This window comes from Trachurus japonicus, chromosome 9 (assembly GCF_045865225.1).
Source record: "Trachurus japonicus isolate A0001 chromosome 9, Traja_1.0".
Taxonomy (NCBI): domain Eukaryota; kingdom Metazoa; phylum Chordata; class Actinopteri; order Carangiformes; family Carangidae; genus Trachurus; species Trachurus japonicus.
Genome location: NC_140915.1, coordinates 23,662,972 through 23,680,350, shown reverse-complemented (window position 1 = coordinate 23,680,350; position 17,379 = coordinate 23,662,972). Strand labels below are relative to the sequence as shown.

Here is a 17,379-nt window from a genome sequence, read left to right as displayed (position 1 = left end):
CAATTACATAGATACATATTTTCAATACCGCACATTCAATCTGCCAAAAAAGTAATGATTACAAAGCCAACAAAGATGCTGCCATATATATAGAGAAATGTATGTACAATGATTATAGCATTCATAATTGCACTATGCCTCAATAAATGTAAATTACAGGCTTATGTTCTAGGGAACTGTTACAAAAAAAACAAACTCAAAGTAACTTGGGAGTGAGAAATTGCAAATGAGATGGGCTAATCAGAAATGAGAAGGGCTTACTTTGGTACAAACTGAATATCAACACTCTGCCCTTTTACATAGAAATCAGCCAAATGTATTCTCCACTGCTACTGAACTACAACAGTCAAGACAGCCGAGCTGTGATTAGACAAATATAAGGACACTGCTAAAAAAAAAATGTGACTGGAGAGAGTCTGCAGGTCACAGACAGGGGAGCAGGGAGGGGAGGGGCTTGTAGCTATGTGTGAGCTTGTGACTGGACAGATTTGAGCAGTTCAGCGTGCTGCCTCCTCTTTAACTAAGCAGCCTTAAATACCTGTAGCTACAGTGTGTGAGAGGCCAGGAGGAAGAATACCTTTACCATGTTGAATATTCCAGAAACTGCACGAATCAGTTGGTCGACGAATGAATCAGTCAGTAGCGTCAGTAAAGTCTGCTCCCTCTGCCCTCAGTCGAGCTGCCCTCAACACTTTTTCGTTCATGGCAAACTAAGCGGAGTCTGGAGTCTCCAGTTGTTTTGGCGTTGGCAATAAATACACGAATTACCATAATAAAAAGCGTTTGTGTGGCACATTGGAACAAAATCGTTTAACAACACTTGTCTCATAAATTATCACCTCCTCGGCTCCCTTCAGTCTGTGTAAAGTGGCTGCTGCCTTCATGATTCATCAGGACATGACACAGCCGAGATCCATGTGCATCCCCCCTCCCCTCTCCTCTCCTCCCCTCCCCTCTCCTCGCCTCACCCCCCTCTTATACCTCGTCACTCAAAAGCTTAGAAAGCATATTTAAAGTCAATCCCTGTCATACTGCTGAACCTCATGGCTACGTTGATGGCGGAGAGGGACCACGTGCTTCCGATTGGTCGCACACGCCCTACTCATCAGATGGTACCAAAGTCAATGCAGTGTAATAATGATAATAATTACAATGACGTCAATCGATATCAAATCAATGTAAAATAATTTCTAAAAAAAAAAAAAAAAAAAAAATCACAGTTTATGCCAACTCATCAAGATTCTTGCCCATCAGTCCTTTGAAGGGAGAAGGAAGCTTGTTAATTAGAAATCTGTTACGTCATTTCCTGTCGTGCAAACAGGTGAACGCCCATGACGACTCGTCAGAATGAACCCACAGGTAAGGAGAAGGGTTAAAAAAAAAAAGGAATTAAATTCTTTTTTGTGTGTTTATAAAAAGACAGGAGGGAGGGAGCACATTGCATTCATTCCAGCTCTGTTGTATCAGACTGGCAGACAAAAAAGCCCCCCCACACCTCCAGTGCACATAGTAGTTCCTTTCTTTCTGTCAAAAAAGAAATCAAAACAAAAGAAAAAAAAACCCTTCACAACGCACAAAGCCTAAAACTGAGGATCGTTGCTGTGCATATGACAGCAGACCCCTCCCCCCACCTTTCCTATATTCCATCAACTCCTTAAATAGCAAGAGAACATTTACTTTGCTCACCTCTTGGGGACCAAGAGATCAACAAATGGCAAATAAATTAGTATTATGTAACCATTAGATTTTTTTTTCTCTCTCAGATTTTTTTTTCGTGTGTGTATATGATCTATCTTTTCACAGATTGCGTCAGTCAGTGTGTGTCGAGGGCCATGGGTCGGCAGCCCTGCTCGGCTCTACACGAGGTTGTATTCCTTTAGGTTGAGCTGCAGGATGGTGTCTTTGACGGCCGCGAAGACAAAACGGATGTTCTCCGTGTCAGTGGCACAGGTGAAGTGAGAGTAGATGATCTTATCACTGTCTGGATTCAGGTCCACAAACATCTTGAGGATGAACTCTCGCCCCGCTTGGGCGTCCCTCTGTGGACCTGGAAAGGAGAAAATAAAACCCTGTCAATACACCAATGGTAGAATAGCATGAGTGGTTTTCATTAGCTTCATCTTAAGCAGCACAATCATCTGTATTCAGCAGACAATGGTAAACAATCATAATGCTCATCTATCACTAAACCATGCCTAAGAGAAAAGATGCCTGCATTTACTGATGTAACATAATAGGCATTTTTTTCCTTGCAGCAGCATGACATGTAGCATGATGTTGTATTAAAGTAGACATTTGCATGGCTAAAACAAATGACTTACAAAAACACTGCCCTTTTTGCAAACTCATCTGTCAGTCCATGAAATTAAATTACTTTACAAATGATTACAATGAATGCAATCATTATTTATTCTGATGTACCGGTACTATTTTAAATATTTGTGCATTTTGTCTTCTGAAGAGATTGACTGTCTGGTGCTGATTGTTTTTCAACTGTCAAACAGTAGAAATCTGCTGTCAGACATAGAAAGCAAGTAATTAACATTAATTTGCTCAATTATGTATCATAATTGTAACATTAAAGTAGAAATTTGCTTTCACGGCTACAATAAATGACGTACACACCGGCCATTAAACAGAATTCACTGGTTTTAGTTTTCAAATTTAAAAACAAACTTGGCATTAACCTATTCTGATATTTGGCTTGATCTTTATGTTTTAGATTAATCTGTTTGAAAATAAAAAATTGTCTTGGTCTTTGCACAGGGACTCAAAAGAAACATGCACACCGTTTTCACAACAGGTGGCGATTAAGTGAATATTGATATTCTCTTCGCAACTTCCCAGGGAAATGTGCTAGTGCGTAAACCAACAGCGTATAATATTTTAGCGCTTGGTTTAAGTGTGAGGTGCCGATACCCACCGTCATACTCTGGGAAGTAGTCAACCAGATGAGAGTACATGATCTTCTCCTCCAGCAGGTCCTTCTTGTTGAGGAACAGAATGACTGAGGAGTTTTGGAACCAGGGGTATGTGATTATTGTCCTGAACAGAGCTTTACTCTCCTCCATCCGGTTCTACAGCAAGAGAGAGAGAGAGAGACAGTGTGTGTGTGAGAAGAGGGAGGGGGAAAAGTGAAGAAAGAGAGAAAAGAGAAAGAGAGTTAATCACTTAATTAAACCACAGTCTTTCATACTCATTAAGTACAGATTTTAATAAATGGTTTAGCGCACCAGAGGGAGAGCAGTAAAGACGAGAGAGAAGGGCGGTCATGTTGCCTTCGAGGGTTTAATTTCTCCCTCCGCACTTGATTTCAGTGTTTGATTGAACAAAACAACCATTCTGAAAGCAAGCTCCACACATCATTGTGCTGCAGTGGGAAACACAGATATCCTGTGTCTAATAGAAAAAGAAAAAGAAACCTTATGTGGTAAAATACGCGTGTGCAGCTGGTCGGTTTTCTTTTATTAATGAAGGAGGAAAAACACATGGACACAAAACCAGACCTGCTCACTCACCTGCTCATTAATACACTCTAACAAACCGATACACATGCTATATCCTCTTAAGGAGGAGATGTGGCTCCAGGCGACATTCAAAGCAGCTGGCTGATCATTTACAACTGCTTTACAAGGGAACAAGAAGTGGAGCACTGCCAGGCAAGAGGGGGATCTGATTTCCATTGTTTTAAATAAGGAGTAGACACACACACACACACACACACACACACACACACAGACACACACACGTTGTTTTTCATAAGAAGTTAATCACATTTTGCGCAAATGCATTCATCAATCACCTCGTTGTCGGATTCCACCAAAACTTGGTCGTACTCGCTGAGAGCGACCAGGAACATGATGGAGGTGACGTTCTCAAAGCAGTGGATCCACTTCCTCCTCTCCGACCTCTGACCTCCGACATCCACCATCCTGTCATGGCAGGAGCAAACGGGGGAGAGAGAGAGAAACCAGTCACTGCAAATCACCGGAAATGTTTGGGCATCTAGTTTGCATCTCTTCCTGGTCCCGAGTTTCAGTGTGCACTTCCAAACGGAAGTCAACTATTAATCACCTGGACACCACAGTAAAGTCATTCCGTCGACCAAAAGATGAATATTATTACCACTGTGACCCTGAGTATTACTGCCGCTACCACAGTATACAGAGAAGAGGAATCTGCTGTGAAAGATACAGAGGAATCGGACGTGAAACTGCATCATCAGTGCAGCGCTAGAATGACGAGAAGCTGTGAACTGGACTTTCTGTGTGTGAATCAGAAAAATACTAACATGAGTAAAAAGCAGAAAATTTTAATTGTAAATCTCAATGCCTCATTTTAATGTTTACCACCGCCCTCGCAAGCATCATATTTTGTTTTATCTCTCCTTCGGCTCACGTTGTGGATGAATATTTAAATGCAGAGAGCACAGCAGCGATCAGATAAATGTAGGTGACAGTATCTCAACAAATCAATTTCCACCTGTGATCTCACCTGAATATGACGCTCTGCAGGTCAAATGGGTACTCGATGATGCCCGTGGTTGGGACTCGGACCCTCAGCACGTCCTGCTGGGTGGGAAGATAGGCTGGTTCGGCGATCCGGTCCAACGCGTTCAGGTAACTACGGGGGATGAAATGATGTCCGTTACAACTGTGGTTGCGTTTTCAGCTGGTGCCTGGTGGTACCTTCAGGTTCAGTTCAACGAGAGATAGAGGCATGTGTCGTTTTTCCATTCTACTCACTATTTAGTGGAGTCCGAGAGCTGGTATTCCCTTCTTCGGTCATAACACTCCTGGATGCCTGGGTCATTCCATAAGCTCTTGATTGCATCTACGTAAGGATTCTCCAACATGGAGACTTTTTCTACGTCGATCTCTCTCACAATGTTGGCGTTGCCCTGGAAGGAGAAGAAAAAAAAAACGAGGAGAAAAAGTGTTGTAACTTTCTGAGACTCACAAATTCACTGAGCTGCACCAAACACAGACGAAAACTTGATTTATCAAAACCTCATCAAGCATTTTTGATAATCCACAAAGATAAGATATAAAACACTATCAAAATACAGGTGGTGCAGGCCTAATTGCCACTGGTTAACTTTCTCTCCACATCCAGAAATTTCTTTTGCACCCTCAGGCTCAGCATGGACCTAATATCTGAAGCTCAGCTCCCACTGGGCCTATTAAAAGGGGAAAGTTTTGCCGCTCCAGATTCCCATTAAAACTCTCCTGTGTCCCACCACAAGAGAATGTTCTGTATGCCGGGATGTTGACACAGTTTCACATACCGCACTGACATTTTTCATGATTAGGATAAATACTTAGTACATACTTCTCAGACACAATTTCATCTTTAGGGTTCTCACACTCGGCCATGTTAGGTCTACAGCTCAGCCAAATGGCTTTTGTTCAGTACTTTCAACTTGAAATTGGACACACACATACACATAAATTCAGTTTTAAGAAATTACACTGATTGCATAGTTATAGTAGCAACTGCAAGATATTCAGTGTGGAACTGTGACGGGCTATGATAACAGCATGAAGGTTTACCACACAAACAACAGCCATTATCTACAGAATGACTATCCAACTCTTTCCCGTCAGCCTTTCATTAAAAGGACACTGCTTGAACTACACAAACCATAGCTATGACACTGTGACTAAAAAAACAAACTCAGGTCACTTAACCACTCAGTCTTTTAACACAACCCACAAATGACAAAATATTGTTCCTATTTTCAGAGCAGGCCATGTAGTGACTGCATGACCTGTGCTGGAATGAGAGGTTTGGACATAATTATACTACGGTGGCCCTGAAAACTCAGCAAACTGCAAACTACAGCTTGACAAAATGCAATGCAAATACACAAACTGGCAAATTGAGAGAACATCTTTGCACACCTAAAACAAAAAATGGCTGGGAGATGTTGTTCAATGACCAATTGTGATGTTTAAATGCATTAGATAACAAGTGCATCCCAGCAGGTTCAGCATTTGGACAGGATGTGAGGGCTGACGGCTGGAGACAAGAGATTTCACAGGGAAAAAATGTAATCTTATTCACAACAGTGGGGTTGAGAGTGACAGAACTGTAAAAGTGGGATGCAAAAGAAGAATTAAGAGATAATATAAAAACGTATGAAATTGTGACAGTGACATATCATAACAGTGGACATTATAAGCCTTCGAGCTTGTGATAGTTGTACTTACTATAAATGTCCAGAGAGACGGTGTAAGTTTCGACAGGTTTCACTTTCACTTCACTTTGACTCATTTGTTAAAAAGACAAATACTTCCCATTTCAGGCTTATGTATATGAGAGCAAAGGGATGTTGGGAACAAAGTAGTAGCAGTAGTTCTGCTGTTTGCTTTCACTGTGCACACAACTTACAAATAACTCATAGTCATAACATATCCTTTTGTTGTTCCTCTGTACTTCTGTATTTGAATAAGATAGTACTAGTATTCCACTACTTCTTTACTGAGTACTGATCTCTGTCCAAAACCTTGGCCAACACAGCCTATTTCCAGATAGAAGTGCAGTGCAGAAGTGTGACAGAGCTGGTGGTAAACTGGAATTAGTGTGGTGACATACAGGGATAGCAAAAAATCTATATTATAGACTGTAACTTTCTTTTTCTTGTTATAAAAAATGGACAGCAGCAACATTGTTTTCACTCAGTGTGTTAAAGGGGTGTATTGGCTTTCTCTTTGGTTTTAAAGTGGTTAAAAAACAGTGAAATTGAGCTGAGACAGCATATTTCTGTTTCGTTCTTTATCAGCATGCCCTCATTGGACGGGAAGTGAACGCAAGCATGGAAAACAGTCTGCCACAACAGCGAAGATTCAAGGAGCACGTAACCAAGTTATAGTGCCACTGCCACATCATTTAACATCACAGTTTACGCAAACGTGTGTCCCATCAGCCACCGCATCCTCCAGTCCTGTTTTGGTGGCTCCTTCAAATGCAGCCTCCTTTCCCTTGTTAATGAAAGTTCAGACAGGATCCTGTTCGAACCTTCCTTGAGCATCCTTTGCAGCCCACCCTATCCTACGATGACCCTACATGGTGTGCCAGTAATCTAGCCTCGTCCCGACCCCCTTCTGCATTTGTTTGTATTAAGGCCCTGAGGCCCTCAGCCATAGACATACATTGAATGCATGAATTCAGCGGCCTCTGCTTGCCTCACCAGCAAAGGCCGAAAGAAAGCGCAAGTCAGCCACTGAAAAGGCAGAGACGAAGAGGAGAAAACAAACATGAAAAGGGGCCTGAAAAGCGATGCTGATGCAGCAGAGTTTCTGTTGGAGAGGTAATCTTTCGTTTTTATTGTGGAAGTTGTGACTTGTGAATCAGACATTGTTCCTCCGCATTCAAAGCTGGCGCCATGTTTGGTTTCTGCCGACCGGCTTGTTGCTCTGCGGGAGGGAGGGGGGGTGTCGTTAGGAGGCTCCGAGGGGAGAGCGATACGAGCTCAGCGGTGAGAGGTGTGTGTGTGTGGGGGAATGCTTTTTTCAAATCTTTCTCATCGTCTTTCACAACGTCGACCGTAGCTTTAACACCCAAAGACTCCGATTCAGAATTCAAGATATGACATTAAAATCTACTAAATAACTTATCAACTCTTTTCCCCCCATAACTTTTCAGCAAAAGAAAAATCTTGTGACTGGAGTGTGGCCAGGCAGGGAGGAGTTGAAGCAGCATCACCCGAAATGGTCTGATTTATAGAGAGCCCTGCTGAGGTGATACAGTCCTATGTATCACTTACTTTCATTTGTCACTCTCACAGGGAACAAACTGTGAGGAAGAGGTCAGTGTGACAACTCCCAAAGCTATGACTACAAGGGTACCTCGTGTAAATGAAAAAGGAAAAAAAGGGGGGGAAAGGCCACGGTGAAGTAATGGTTACAAAAAGTGAGGGTGAATGTGAGTGAGCGTAGTAGGGCAGGTCTCTCTTGCCCATTTGCATGTGTATGCACACGCATGGATTTGTGTGCGTGGAAACACACATGCAAACACAAATACACACTGGGCGTGTTGGAGTGCTGGTGCGCTTTAAGGACACAGGAAGTGCCAAAAAGGACAGGAAACGATTATGGATGGCTGTTCCGAATAAGATAGACAGCGCTCTAAAAATATACAAGCTCGCTGTGGCCACTTTGCAGTGTCTCTCTCTCGCTTTTTCTCAAATTATTTGTCACCCTTCAAAACAGTCGGCACTTCAGTTGAGGAATTGAGGAAAAAAAAAGGTTACCTTATTGTGCTCATATTTGTAGGGGATCTTGAGCGTCTCCATGGCTCGGATCATGGCCTGCATGGCTGTGAAGATGTTCTGGTAGACGAGTTTGGTGAAACCCCTTTTATCCTCGTCAGAGTAACCGGCACCGTGGATAATCCTCATCTGTTTGATGAATGTGCTCTTCCCGCTCTCCCCAGTTCCTGAGAAAGAAGACGGTGCAAACGGGACAAATGAACAAGCGTTATTTGTTTTGCGGGTTTGTGCACGGTTTCATTTAACCAGACAACATATTTAATCCCCTATGTCAGCAGCCATGCTCTATAAATGGACGTTTTGTAGTTCATGACTTTCCTTGACCTTTACGTGACAAAAAAGAACTGGACACTATAAGGTTCACAATAAAAAGAGAGTGGTTAATCAGAGTTGAGCAGCTAGATTAGCTTTAGAGCTAGATCTGGCATATTTACATTTTGTATGTTCATGAATATATAGAGTCCCGTTACAAAGTTACTTAAGTTGATGACATAAGAGGATAGGGGCCAGAAAACCAAAACAATGACGTTAGGAGAGGTAAAAGTCTCCATAGAGCTGAAGGAATCTGCAGCGTTGGGTGTTAATTCTCTGTGGGGTTAACTTTATACACAACCCTTTTCACATTAGTAATTGATCCACTGTTCATCTACAAAACAGATTATTGCATCTTTCAATTTAGGGTTAGGGTGACAATGCTGATTTTTTTTTTTTTTAAAAGAAAGAAAGAAAAAACATTTAAAATGTGAGGTTTCTAGATGAAGCTGAATCACAGCTTTTTACAACACCATATACACACAGATGTACGGTGCATACCCACAAGAACACAGACAGTATATACACTCACTCACTCATGCACTCAGTCAGACACACACATCATAATATGTGCTGGCTACTTTCCTCTCAGTCTGTTTGCTTGGTCTGGTGACAGACCAAGAGCAACATCTCTCTCCGCTCAGTGGTGACAGGAACTATTTGGGTGTGAAGAGCTCGGGGTGTAGTTTCTCCTTGGTTCACTGAGAATCTTGGCACACCGACTGAACGGTCCGACTTCACCTCACTGCTAACTCCTGAATAAGTCTGGCAGGAAGGAGTGTATCTGTGCGTTTTGCATGTCAGTGCCCAGGAGACATGTGCTGCATTCCAGTGTAAGTGTCTGTTATAAGAGTCTGGATGTGCAACACTCTCTTGCACCGCGTAAAATAAACTCTGTTTCTAGCCAAATTGGCCTCTCCTCTTCTGTGGGTCCATAACACAGACTGGGCACTCTACAAAAACCAAGCCACAGACTAAACTGGTGCTGAAATACTATAACCTATGAGGAAACAGCTTTTCTATTGTAGCATTGCCAATGTAGAAGCCTGAAATAAGCAGGGGAGATAATAATGACAAAAGTAGAGTAAGCACAATTACCCTTAAAGTGCTCCTTAGCCAAACCCTTAAAGACACTTTTATTTTGTTAAAGACCAAGATGCAATGAGGAAACACTAACATAACATGTACTGTAAACAGAGGCATCAGAATATTCTTAGTCTTTAAAAGAAAGGTGTACAAACCCAAAGATGGGAGTGGTTCTCCTCTTATGTTTGATTTTTAGTGCTAGTCAATTCATATGCTATTCAAACACCAGTACACTTCTTTGAAATATTCACTTTCTGCACCAGTTATTTAATACACACACAAACTAACATGCATACACACACTCTGTCCTCCTATGATTAGCCGTTACATTAACCTGAATGACAGGTAGTAGTTGTTGCAGGCCACAAATAGTGTTGCACAAGAGTTAATACCTTGCAGCATCCATCCTATAAATAGACACATTCTATTTTTCTCAACTCAACTGTGCCAGTAGGTTTTGGTATTTGTACAGGCACAAAGGGTCTGGGCTGCTGATCCTTTCATGACTGTTCAAACACAGAAAACAGGAGCGAGTGAGCCTCTGAAGTTATCTGTTGCCTACTCAGTCAAAGGCAGGGAATTTGATAATGTAAAAAAAAAAGGAAGACAAAAATGTAGCTGTAAATAGAAGCAACGAGTCTACTTTTGTACATTGAGTGTGTGGAGTAAATGGTTTCCTCTGGGGATCCACCCATTCAAGAAAATGCGACTGGCTCAAACAAGAAATACAGAAATTTCTCTAAAATAAATCAGGAACACTTGACCACATCTAGGGATCTTAATGGATTAATTTTCCAAAAGACACTGGAGTACACAGTGAGACTGTGGGTGGACTAGGTATGAGTGTGTGCTGGCCATTAGAGGTTGCTGAGTCATTTATCAGACCCATGCAGTGACCCTGGATTAACCCGTGTTTAGGTTGGTGTGACTTGCTCAATGTTACTGATGACATGAGCATGTTTGATCCAGCTTCCTCTATTGAAGGCCAGCCTCAGACGACACGAGTGACGTGTTTTCTCTTAACTCATGTGATAGTCTGGATATTTGACACTTGACCGTGGGCTGCCAAATATTCCTGTTTTCACAAACGCAAATAAGATTAAAAAAAAAAATAATAAGTAGCCTACATGTCATGGTACAAATGAATTTGTAGATGTCACCGTTTAAAAAAGGCTGGTGTTTACTGGCCATCAGACAAGTCATGGAAGTCGTTTGTTTCCACAGTCAATGAATGCACCACACCATTAGTGTCAGCTATGCACAGTCGCCTACATCTCATTTTTCAAATCACATGGAATAAAGGATGCAAAAAAATGCCGATATGATGCTTGAAGCACTGCAAGAGTGAGTTAACACACAGAGCAGTGGGAGAGTCTTAGTACCCATTTCCAAATACTGCTTGGTTCTGATTAAATGTATTTACATGAAGAACTATAGGACTGTTATGGAATCCCTTTAGTATATAAAAAAAAACATTTAAACATGATTTTGAGTTTTAATTATGTGATCAAATAAAGAAAGCCAGATGCCAAAGTTCAGTCAAAGCACTAAAAACACTGCTGTGTAGCTATGTACCTTTGGAGACAAAAGGTTGATGTTCACCACTGTGAATATTTACATGTAGTTGTGACGTGACATAATGTGAGTGGAAAAATCATTTATGTAGGATTTTCTCCCTAATTACACACATTGTACTGCTGCACACTTGACACATCTCACTGCATTCAGGCATGAACCGTATCACATCCTCAGTGTTAACTCTAACAATTACAACCACGTGTTTGTTCAAAGCTTGCTGTGAACTTTGTCCAGTTGTAACCTTGACAAAGTTCCCACAGTTTTCATGTGTCTGATAAAAGCAGCCGGCATCAACTGGGTAGATCAACACTTTTGCAATTCTTTTCTGAAAAATTTAGTCAAACATGCAGATTAAACATGTTGCGATGATGAAACGAATTCTGCTGTTCAAACTTTGGACACAGGTTAAACTTTAGAGGTATTAACATAATCTGAGTTGTTCTAGCGGCTCTTAACTTTTGAATATGATTCACTTTCAACCCACTTATCTATTTTCTGTGTATGCAAAGGGGGACAGACGTGATTAACTAGGTCCAATCGCCTCTTGAGAATTTGGAGCTGGCCTGTGCCACTTTTGTAATTGAACAATTTTAAATTAATTTAGCAGATGGGAACAAGTCTGATAATTATTCATGTTTAACCCAACAGATGTGTGAGACCTCAGTGCTAAAAAAAAAGACAGAAGTCAGGTGTGAGCCTGTAGACATAGAAAAGAAAAAAAAACATATATGCAATTTTATATATTGCTCTCAATTTTACTGTATCCTACAAGGGTCAAACTTCACAACAACATTTTTCAGTCACCAAGGTGACAGATTAATTTTGTGTCTTTTAACCCATTAACAATCCAAATCCTACAAAAATGTGTTGCCACATGTGACAAAGACAACCAAACCTCACTTTTCAACAGCTGAAACCAACAACAGCTGAGGTATGACTGAGCTTATGGTAAATGCTGATAGGCAGAACCGGTGAGGTTCACTTTGAATAGATTGTTGGGTTAATGTAAACTTTTGAAAACATAAATGCAGTTTTAAATGTCCTCCAGTCATGACAACAAACATGACAAAATATTTCTTATGAAAAAAAAGAAGAAACAAACTGGAAATACAAAAGCCAAGAGGGCAAAAAAAAAGAAAGAAGTAGATTAGTAAAGGAATCCAGTTGACCAAGTATCAAAACAATTGCAGTATCAGGGCAGGGGATGATTTTATCTTTAGAAGGAAAAGCCACAGGTGGGACTAATAAAGTTAACGAGCGCTCTCTTTTGCATTGCATGGCAGCAATTAACAGTGTCATTAGCTACACCTGTGTTTGGCTGCAGTGTGAATATAAAACCCTGGTGGTCTGGTTAACACAAGATTCACTGACGAGTCATTAGTAAAACAGTTTGTTATTACATTTTATGCTAAATAACATCCATTGCTGACATTGATGATGATGATGATGCAGCTGTTTTCTTACTGAGCAGTGAGGTACAAGCTGTTCTAATGGATGATGATGACAGAATGAATGCGTTTATGTTCACATATTCCTGAAGAGGATCAATTTCAGTCGGCTCTTGCTGAGCTGCCCTGTGCCTCGTTGCTCTTATGCTGTGTCAAACATCAATTGTAACTTTTCCTGAGTCACCCATCTTGGTGACTCCTTTAGCATCTATTATTGTTAGTATTATCATTTTTATTCACTAGCATTAAATGTATGTGTGCCGGACAGCTTTTAAAAGTACAACACTACCAACTCCCCCTCCACCCTCCCTCTGCCCCCGTCGTCTAGTCTTCCATTTTTCCGCTTGTCAAGTGTTAATCTTTGTTCATCTGTCGAAGTTACAGTAGATAGTTAATATCATTACATCTCTTTCATTACAGAGCCTTCATGTCTTTCATTACAGATCCTTAATGGATATTAAATGAGCAAAGAGAATCGATTACACACTTATGATCTCTAAACTTGCTTATTTATTTTGTTATGTGTCTTTCAACAGACACAATCCTTGTGAACCCTCAACAATTAGTGGGTTAGAAAGATTATAAGAAGAAGATAATTTGAGAAACACTGAGCAGTCGACATGAAAAAGATGAACTGAAAAACGTATAAACTTGGGAGTTTGAGATTGGAGTTTTATACTTGAGTCCCCTGAGACACAAAGCAATTAGTGGGTTTTAAAACCCACAATACACTGATACTACATATGGGTTAATGGAGCCATAGAGAGTAGACGTACACACACACACACACAGTTAAGTCAGCCACTGGTAGTGGGAGTGGTGCTGCCGATGTGTAATATACACACACAAACAAGCACCACATCATTTCCCTGTGAATGCAGAGCCCCAAGTATGAGATGATTCATTCATTGCAATGACAAAATGGTGAATTAAGCCATAGTTATTTTAGGAGCTCAGATATGTAGATGTTGCTGTGTATAGTATGTATATATCTGAGCATATCTTCTGCCTGCAGGGGTCAGTTAGGTCCACTGTCCTGGTTTAGCCTTGACAATATACCTATCACATTTACTATTTATGCTCTAGTCACCATCATTAAATCACTCCTGAAACGCCTCAGGCCAACATCACACAGCAGATAACAATCTATACCCCTAGAGTCATGAATGCTGAACAATATACTCTGCAAATTATGCTGCCTTTCATATATAAAATGTTACCATTAAAAAAAAAAAAATCACATCTGTGGTTAACCATCACAGGAAACTTTTCACTTTGCAACTTAATGGAGCTTAATGTAGCTTGCCTACAACTCCATATGAAGACGTTAAGTGGATACATTCTGTCATTAGATGGGTGCTGTAAAACCACTCTGAAATATAACAGCTCATACTGAAAAAAAAAAAAAGAGAGAGATAAATAATTGTTGAGTCAGTGTGAATCATAATCATGAATTATTTGGTTTGGGCTGTCAACTTATCTGTATCACACAAGAACAGTGACCAAACAGTGAATATACGTATAGGCCTACTATAAACTGTCTAATGAGAAATAGTTGTGTCATCAATCTTACACATCATCTCTTTTTAGTTTGGCTGCTCATGTGTTTGCATACTGAGCGAGTTGTAGGGTATTAGAGGAGATTAAGGGGCAATAACAACACAATTATTTGTCCACATTTAACAAAGGAGGTGGCAGTCAGCGCCTTCAAATCCTGTTAGGGGTGATTAATTTCAACATTCTGTGGTGACAGGAGGGCAAAGGGGAAACTCTTCACTCGGCCCATCCTCCACATCCCTCCTGAGGCAAAATCAGGCTCTGTGGATCAAAAGTTTCCAGCCTGCTCTACACCTTCTACTCTGTACATTTCCCAACAAAGTGACTGAAGAGAGAGCACTGGATCAGGGGGGGGAGAGGTTTCTGGCACCACTCTCCACCACAACGGTCATCGCATCTAATGGGCTTTTCGTTGAAAATCTAATTTTAAAAAAAGGGATGGTGAGTAGATGAGTTGTTTTCCTCATATTTCTCCAGTATGAGTAATACCTAGGCCTACTTCTCAACAAGATTTACCCCCACCCCCCATAGTGTGGAAATGCACAGGCATCAACATTATTACTGTAGCTAAATATCATGAGGCTGCACTTGTATGACACCTGAATGAAAAACAACAACCTATTGCAAAGTAAAGTATTCAGTCTCTCCATACTGCATTAATGCTGCATTTCACCTAGTTTGACAGTGAATGACAACTGCACATAATGCTACTGTAAGACAGCACTGTCCCCCGCCTTGCTCTATATATGGATGGACTGACACCTGTGATATAATCATTACCAGGGTTAAGTGTTAAACTGCAATACTGTCTTGATTGTGCCCAATAAAACGCTAGACTTTGGCCCAGCCAATACTTGACACAATCACAAGCACACCACCTGGATGGACGGGCCCTCTAGGCTGCACAGGTTAACTTCAGGGGCAGTGAAAGCATGGGGAGGTAAGAAGTTAAGAGTAAAGGCCCATATAAGGGACTGGCATTATTTGTTTCCTCCACACTAGCCGGTCGCAGTTATTCAAATCAGGTGGTTAGGTTTTTTTTTTCCCCCTAACACTGGGAGCCACACACACACAGACACACACACACACAGACACACACAGGCCTGACTGGGCTGCATCTCCTCCCTCTGCTGCCAATCTGTGCACTGGACTCACACACACACACACAGCACGGAGAGGATACACTTCAAAAACAACCCACTCCCAAAAAACTTTACTCAACCCCATTAGTACCATTACCACCACCACCACCACTCCCCTCCATCAACCCCACCCCACACCTCTCACTCCCTCCCTCCCTCTCTGACAAAGGCATTTTTTTTTGCAGCTGACAGGAATTTTGGGCTTTGCTTGGCTCACCCCTTCTCCTTCTCCCCCTCCTCTCCTCTCCTCTCCCCTCCCCTCCTCTCCTCCCCTGTGTTTTGCCGAGCCTTACCGAGAAGCAACAGTTTCAGTTCCCGGCGTGCGTCTCTCTTATCCCGGCGGAGCTGCCTCTCGATCTCGTCGTTGATCCGCCTGGCTTCTTTCGCCTCCTCGCTGAGGCAACACGCCATTATGGACTCCAGGGTCATCCTCTCCTGCTGTTTTCTTTTCTTTTTTTCTTTTTTTTGAAACAACACACGCACTTTTCCACCCCTCTTACTGATTCATCCAGATATCAGATACGACAGGGTATAAAAACACACAACACGGAGGCCTGTGAGTGCCAAATACCGTCCTCATACAGGCCTACTTGTGGTGAAATAACTCGTGGACGCCCTTATAATGAGCCTGAACAGCGCACAGATTGTGGTGGAAAGGAAAATTAGATGTTTGGAGAAATTACTTAGCTAACCCCCCCACCCCCCCACCTCCTCCCCCAGCTTGGCTTCGCTTTGTGGGGGCCCAGTCTCGACAGCTTCAAAATAAAGTGTCCGAAGCAGTTTGAGCGGAATATCTGTGCGATCTTAATTGGTGTAATCTGCTTTTCCCTTCTCAATATGATCAACAGATCCTTTTAAGACACATCCTCCGTACTGCTCCGTGTGATCTCGTTAAGCGTTGCCATCCATGCCCGGTCGCCCTCCTCTTCTGCTGCTGCTGCTGCTGCTGCTCATTCTCACCTCTTCCTCTTCTTCTTCAAAGTCCTCAATGTTATTGTTTTTCTCAATCTGCTAAAATCCCGTCTGATCGAGTTACCGTCGTGGGCGAGGGGCAGCGGGGGGAAAACGCATTAAAGCTGTCCGTTTATTTTCCAATGGCTCCGGTCCCGGGCGTGGTAAGGCAGAATATGGCGGACTTTCACTCCAATCCGCTAGGCTGGGATACAGTACAGTTATCTCTCCCAGTCTGCTCAAAAAACCAAGAAAGCCACACATAACAAGCTGTCGACACCGCGGCGAAAACGTGGCCCGGCGTGTCTTGTAGCAGGCGGCCGCGTCCACGGCTCAGCAGCGGGGCTACGAGAGGAAGCTGGGAGCGCCGTGTTGTTGCTTGTCTCCCCCCCCGGCCAATCTTCTGCTTTTCCTCAATTCTCTTAATGTATTTTTATTACAGAGGCCATCCACTCCTCCGCTGGCAGGGTGACGTCGGCCTCCCATCGACTAGGGGGGAGTGTCACGTCAGACAAACGCCACACACAAGCATTTACACCCCCAACCTGTGGAATAGAAAATATGTATGAATGGACGAGCTGAGCTCATATCTGTACGGGCAGGGGTGTAATAATAGAGGACAGCTGTTTTTTTTTTTCTAGGGTTGTGAGCCTGTGTGAGAGAGTGATCATCAGTTGTGTGTCATTGAATGTGATGGATTTATTCCAGCATGCAATCAAATAGTAATACTGCAGTAAATGTCTTTTTTGTTAAAGGTGGGCCCTTTTTGTCTGAGAATTGAGAGATGATTCATCTCCATATCCTGTTTTATTAATATAGATCCCCCCCTAAGTAGGCTACACACTCATGTCAAGCTAAAACTAATGCAACCTAATATAGTCCCATGTTCAGTTGTTGGAGCTTTTATTCTGTAAGGGAGGCTATAGTTTGTGTTGCTGTTGAACTTTGACTTAAAATATTTTATAATTTTCTTAGTCATATTGAATCATTTTAACACATTAGAGGGTTGAAGCAGTTTGTAAGTAGCCTATAG

The 17,379-nt window shown here is 42.0% G+C and overlaps 1 protein-coding gene across 1 annotated transcript; it reads right to left on the bottom strand.

Annotated features, from left to right (window-relative positions):
* Positions 1–1,209: 1,209 nt before the first annotated feature.
* Positions 1,210–16,847, bottom strand: LOC146981441 (guanine nucleotide-binding protein G(q) subunit alpha). Its single transcript, XM_085786641.1, has 7 exons — positions 15,689–16,847; positions 8,255–8,439; positions 4,746–4,900; positions 4,495–4,623; positions 3,803–3,932; positions 2,924–3,077; positions 1,210–2,047 (listed from the first exon to the last, which is right to left on the bottom strand). Exons 1-7 carry the CDS (start codon positions 15,822–15,824, stop codon positions 1,857–1,859), a joined length of 1,080 nt encoding a protein of 359 aa, XP_085642767.1. The 5' UTR covers positions 15,825–16,847; the 3' UTR covers positions 1,210–1,856.
* Between the last annotated feature and the right edge of the window lie 532 nt (positions 16,848–17,379).